The 6949-nt window shown below is 33.4% G+C and overlaps 1 protein-coding gene and 1 pseudogene across 1 annotated transcript; both read left to right on the top strand.

Annotated features, from left to right (window-relative positions):
• LOC109843166 overlaps positions 1-3311 on the top strand; it is a 5609-nt pseudogene extending 2298 nt beyond the window's left edge.
• On the top strand, positions 5712-6350 carry LOC109841482. Its single transcript, XM_020410449.1, has one exon. It carries the CDS (start codon positions 5712-5714, stop codon positions 6348-6350), a length of 639 nt encoding a protein of 212 aa, XP_020266038.1.

The following is a 6949-nucleotide window of genomic DNA, read 5'->3' as shown; positions in this document are numbered from 1 at the left end:
ACTAATGGAGGTGTATAACAAAGTATATAGAAAACTTGACATATTATTGTATATGTATCAAGTTGTGTGATAATATAATTAGTGAAACACAACAACGAGGAGTCCCGGTCCTTACATTTTGTGATCAACTTGTTTTTTTTGAGTTCGTAGAAGCATAGGAAAAACTATTCTACGAAACAATATTTTCTTGTTTCTATATTGGCTTCTTCAAGTGTGAAACCGTATTACATATTAATTATTTCCTTGTAATTTCTTTCTTTTTTTAAGGGAAAATCTTTTTTTTTTGTTGCAGCGTCGTTAATCGTGCACTCCAATGGCATTTAAAACCTCACATTTTGCTGTTGCTGTAACTTTGTTTGGGGCACTGGCCTTCATATTTGGTGTAATTGCTGAAAACAAGAAGGTATTTTTTTTTACCCTGCATTAATCAATATCTTAAGGTTTATATAGTCGAAACATATCTATATTTGTATAGCTTGAGCTTGTGTTAAATTTTAATCATGGATAGCTCTTTTTGGGTGAAATGTATATGAACTATATTTTGTAGAAAGCAAGGGTACCAAGAATTTATTAAATTTCAATTTTTTAATTATTTTCATTTAAAAAACTAACATCAATCTTTTTTTCCTTTCCTACCTGCAACATTTAGCTTGTCATAAGGAATGTCTTCATATATCACTTTTGTGCTTAAAGAGCTATTTGTTAACCATTTAAAAAGTTCAAGGTTGTAACTTGGAATCAAACTAGAAGTTTGATTTTCGTGCTTTCAAAGATTATTAATTGTATATTATGAACTTCATAACTTCTTTATAAGTTATATATATTATGTCCCATTATTTCATCAATGCATCATTATTTTATTCTTCTTATAACACATCGATTAAGAAAAGTGATAATATTATAGTTAATGGAGGCAAAGAGATCTAGAAGTGGATGTCAGAGAACTTAGTTAAAAGCAATTAGGAAGAGTATTATTATGATTAACTTAACGGAGGAGATGGTCAAAAATCGGACGGAAGGGAAGAATAGGAATTCATATAGCCTACCCCAAACATTTGGGATAAATGCTATGTTCTTCTTCTTCTTCTTCTTTTTGTTCTCACGATGCATAGTATTGTGGGACCAGTTCTTTTTAGAATTTTTTTTATGTTCTCCTCCAGTTATATTTTTTGCTAAGATTAAAAAAAATTGGTGGAGAAAATAATATCTGCAAGATGTTTCTGATATGTTTTGTGGATGATCGAAGCAAACCCAGCGAACTTACCTCTCTTAAGTACCACGGAAATTACTTTAAGTCTCCCCTGTGTAATTAATATAACTTATATGTTACCCTTCTTCAGGTAAAGGCAGATAAAATTAAAAATGATAGTTTAGACTTTTACTTTACCTGTTAACGCGGTTTATAAGAAATTCCTAATGTTCAAAGGGGAGATTTTGTATGATTTTTAAAGTTCAGGTGGTTTTGTGAAATTTATCATTAAAAAAATTTGACCTACGCTTAAGTAAGAAGAGAGCTTGTACATATTGAGCATTTTGGTTTAAATATACCTTTTAATGCCAAAAGGGCAAAAAAAGATAAATAATAACCTACCAATACGGTAACTGCCTAAACCATCATGCTTGGATTGTGATCCTTAATTTTAATTCCATGTATTTCTATGACCTTTTTATCAGTTATTTATATAACTGGAATTTGAATATTCTGGTAATCCCAAAGTATGAATATCTTCCCTTACTATTATTGTTATGTTGTTACAGCCTGCAGAGGGAACTGCAATTGAAGGGAAAGGTGTTATAATCTGCAAATATCCAAATGATCCAACAGTTGCACTTGGAAGTTTATCAGTTGTTTCACTTCTAATATCAGCTTTTCTTGGGGTGGTTTCTGTATTTTTCCCATATAAAGGCCAGTCTGTTCCCAAACGAGAGTTATTCCGCAACACTGCGCTAGCTATTTTCTTCGCTATTGCGGGGTAAGTTTTTTTTTTTTTTTGTTATCTCCATCTTATTAAATAAGAAAATAATTTTGTTGTGAATAGTCATATCATTCTCGTAGTAAATAATCTTTACCTTTTGCTTATGCGTTGCCATATAATCATTATATGTTTGCAGATATTGTTAATGCATTAATAGCTTGGTTATCTTCAATATTCAAGGGGGTTATCTTCTTGATATTTAGTTCGTGAATCTTGAAATTTTTGGCCCATTTGCAGTTCGAGTTGCTCAACGACAACAATGCTATATGATACAAATGGCCAAAATCATGATAACCACACAGAAAAATCTCATGTATCTGGTGTTTCTTCAGAGAGTTATCTTCCTCATATTCACGATCTTTTTGCAATTCACTACTAGTCGACGATTTTTTTGCCCATTTGCAGCTCTACTTGTCAAAAATAACAATACTACCACATCATGAAAAATTGCGAAAATCACGACAACCATGCATAAATTTGTTCTTTCTATTTATTTTCAACTTTGCTTAGTAATCGTACAAAAAGACAATTGCCACAGCTGACAGTCTACCTTGTATATGATACTAGGTTGGAGCTATATATACAATTATTACATTTATGTTTCCTGTGAATTTCAATGTTCATCTTAGCATTCCTACATCATCACCACATGAATGTAGCAGTAATTATCCTTGTATAAAGACAACCGCCACTGTCTCTGACAAGTTACTTCTTTTTTACGATATTAAGATGGAACTGTCAATTTATGTAAGCATTAGATCTTGTCAACTAGAAGCTTTTCCCCTCAACTATGATCCTTGATCCAACGGGACAAACTTTGACATCTTTCTCGCGTGTTATTAATATTTGCAATAGACTGGAACTACTAGATACTTTCTCATTTTCTCATACAGTCATTGATGCTATTTTCATTTGAGTATATGAAACCAGAATTGTGACGGTGCTAGCTGAGGCAATGATGATATGGGTAACAACAACCGAAACTCTCCACCGCACCCGTAACATCCACCAGAACCTCGACACGAAGTGCTAGCACAGGCCAAGACCGGCCTCTTTGGTGGCGCCGCCTTCCTAGCTCTCGATGCAGCCTTGTTCTGGCTCGTGTGCCAGATGCTAACCGATAATGCCAGAGCCGACTATCTTGAAGATGAAGACCCCAAAGGCAATTATGGGCATGTTCTTGCTGCTGATCATGCTCACCCTATGGTTTAAGAACCGAAGATTGGTTTACGGTTAATTAATTAGTTTTTTATTTTTTGTAGATATTGTTGGTTCTGTTTTAGAATTTATGGAATAATGTTATGCTAAATTAAATAATATGGAAAATTTATGTTAGTTGGTGGGTTCATCAAGTCCTTTTCTACTTGGTGGTTTGATGTTTCTATGTTGACATCTTTCTAGATATGAAAACTCAGTTACCTTACTTGTACATATGTTGTATGAATATAGTCATTGCTTGGTATAAAGTGGCGTCACATGTCCTGATTATATGCATGGAGTCCTAGTTCACAAAGAAGGGGAAGAAAATAACTAGCCTCTAAAATCATCGCAATTAATTTCTATTAGACCCTCTAACTTATAAGTTGTTTTAAATCAACCCTGCCCATTAAAAATAGCAGTTAACAAGGGAATGATTTCAACATATTAAAGATTTAAGGTACTAATGTGGAAATCATCCATTACAAAATTATTTTAAGAACACAAAACGATTACGACTAGCCGCTTGTTGCTGTACCATCTCTCAAGTATTTAGAATGAAACGAGGACCTTTTAAACTTGTCATCACTATATGAAAACCAAGATCGAAGACATGAAATTGGTAATTTTGGAGGATTGGAAAGTGAATACTCGTATTTGAGGTGAAGTGTTGAAAATGAATTAGAGGTTAAATGTTACTTTGCCTTTTAAACCTTTGTTCCGCCCAAAAAACAGGATTTATTGAGTTAGGCTGACTGAAATAGAGGAGGCAACTAATATTCTTTTGAATTTTAAATTTTTGGGTTTACATTCATATTGGAATTGCTAAAACATTAGTGGCAGTTGAATTTTTTCACGTGATATTATTATGCAAAAGTTCTCATATCATATCTGAATATGTGATCCAACTCGTATCAAGCTCTTCAATGACCCTTAAATTCAAGATTTAAAGTAGTGTTAAGCTTGACAGAAAAAATGCACAGCAAGAATTCTTGATATTGAATGTTTCAAAATTCAAGATCTATTGACGATATGATAAGCGTGGGAGGGAAATGTATAGAGAAAATTCTTATGTTGAAAGTTTCAAAATGCAGTATTAAGCCTGAGACAGAAATGAACAGAGAGAATCTTATACTGTTTCCAAAAACAGGACCAATGATTGTAAGCCTGAGGTAGAAATGTAAAATTAAAAAAAAAATTAACATTGAAAGTTTCAAAACTCTGATAGAGAAGTATAATACTATTTATGTTATTAAGTTAATGTTATTTTGGTTTTTTATTTTTTACTTTATCAATATTAGAACTTTTCTTTATAAAGTTTTCTTTAGTGTCCATATCCTTTGACATATTAAAGTTTCTTGTTGTATATTGCTATGAGTTTATGGTTTATTAGTTGTTTTGTTTTGCACTATAAATCACCTCAGAAACCCCCGCATGTGAGCACGCGGTTGAGTCAAATATATATGATAAACTTTAATTGACAATTAATCCAATCCACATTAGATTTAAACATAAAACAGTGAACATATTTAGCGCAACTTGAACAATTTGACAGATTATTCTAACTTTCATATCTTTTGAGGGACCAATACCTTAAAAACCTCCCAAAAAATCGAAGAATTTTCATCTACCTCTCCTCAAGTCTTAAAATTCACCATTTCACAGTAAATATACAAATAACCCTAAAATATAAAAAGTAGTACCCAAATTATGGTACAATTACGTTATTTGGCATAGCACTATATAATTCCCCTAAGCCTGTTCTTGGTTCAAGTGTCATTTCCTTCATCTCCGCTTCAGGTTCAAACCAGTATAACTCACTCGCATCTTTTAGCATTTAACAATAAAGAGTAAAGATACTACCAGTTTAATAAGATGCCAGATACTTAAGCTCACAATCATCATCTAATACAACAAACAACAGCAGCAGCAGTCACACAAACAAACCACCCAACCCTTACAAGACTACTTTATTATGGATACATCACAAAGGGTAAACCTCATCAGTGATGGAACTGAGATGCAAGCCAAGGGGAGGGGTGTAAATAGGTTCGCTATAGATTTTCACTAAAACACAGAATACGCAGTGGAAATAATAACCAAATGTTAAAAATACAAATCAGAGAACACACAAGATTTTTATAGTGATTAAAAAAGAAAACATTATCCTACGCAGGCAGATTGCAGCTTATTAAATCTGTCATATTAGGAATTCAAAATTTTTGGACTAGCAATTATATTCTACCAATTAAGGTGTTGAAGAAAATTGACAGTCTTTGTTCTGAATTCCTTTGGAACCACAAAATTCATTTGATTTCCTGGAAGACAGTTTGTCAAAGTAAAGAACATGGAGGTCTGGGGGTTTTCTCTGCTACAGACTGGAATACTGCAGCTTCTATGAAGCTTATTTGGATGATTCACTTAAAGAAAGACTTGTTATGGATAAAGTGGGTGCATGGCAATTATCTAAGACAATCTGACATATGGCAAGTTCAATCCAAAACAAATGATTCTTGGATGTGGAAACAAATCCTTAAAATGAGAGATAAGGTGATACTCAAATTTGGAAGTTCCTCTAATGTTCAAAATATCATTGCCAGGAGCTGCTCTGGAGATAAGGTCCAGTTATCTACTATCTACAGTGATCTTATTAATCAGAATGCACAGGTAACTTGGTCTAAAACAATTTGGGACGATTGGTCATTCCCTAAGCATTCTCTCATCACTTGGCTTGCTACTCATTCTAGACTGTTAACAAGAGATAGATTATGTCACATGAATATCCTTGACATGAATCATCAGCAAAATGCTTGTGTTCTCTGTACATTTCAGCAACAGGAAACCTGTAAGCATCTATTTTTTGAATGTGCATTCTCAGCTGATCTCTGGAACAGAGTTATGGAGTGGATGAACTTCAAATGGAAATCTTGCAATTGGGATAGGATTATTGAATGGTATAGTACAAGATTGAAGGGAAAGGGTTTTATGAAAAGAATTAAAAGGGTGGCACTAACTGTGTCAGTTTATGCCATTTGGAAGGAAAGAAATCAAAGAATTTTTCGGCAAGAATCTCAAGACCTTGTTTCTGTGTTTCGAAGAGTGAAGATTCTGATTCTATCAAAAGTCCTAAATGATGATATCCCTGCTCACATAAAAGACAGAATTGTGAAAATGTAATTGTCTTTTTTCCGGAGTTGTTCTCCCAGGTTAGGAACTAGTATTTCTTGATGTACTCATATTTCTCAATTTGGTAATGAATAAAATTTATTTCATTGACCAAAAAAAAAAGATTTTTATAGTGGTTCAAATAGAAATCCTACATCTGCTCTTTCTTCTCACGAAGGGTCTTCCTCGCTATGACTAGAGTTCACCTGAATCACAACTCGATTCAGTAGGCTTACAAAGACCACACCCTGAATCTACCCGAAACTAATCGTCTAACCTTACTCCTCACAAATGAGTAAAATACCTAGCCCTAGCTAGTTCCAACCTTTAGTTATCACTGGCTTGAGTATGGCGTAAAAACAAGATAATGAACAAACCAACCAAATTATTTAAGCACAAATTAAAAAGATCTTACATCCTTTTTAAGTAAACTGTTCTGGGAAAGGTATAAGTGAAGATCGATGAAGAAGCAATGATGATATTAAACACAAAGGGCAACTCTTCTTATTAAGATGATCCTTAGATGCTGATCATGACAAGAGAGAGTTTGACGAGGCTCCTAAGATTAAAATCACAAATCAACTTCTGTCTCAAAACCCTAGATTAAATCT

Source organism: Asparagus officinalis, chromosome 5 (genome assembly GCF_001876935.1).
Source record: "Asparagus officinalis chromosome 5, Aspof.V1, whole genome shotgun sequence".
Lineage (NCBI taxonomy): Eukaryota > Viridiplantae > Streptophyta > Magnoliopsida > Asparagales > Asparagaceae > Asparagus > Asparagus officinalis.
This window is presented reverse-complemented; position numbering and strand designations above follow the sequence as displayed.

Coding starts and splice junctions, on each gene's coding strand:
- LOC109841482 (XM_020410449.1), top strand. CDS start 5,712: ATGAGAGATAAGGTGATACTCAAATTTGGAAGTTCCTCTAATGTTCAA.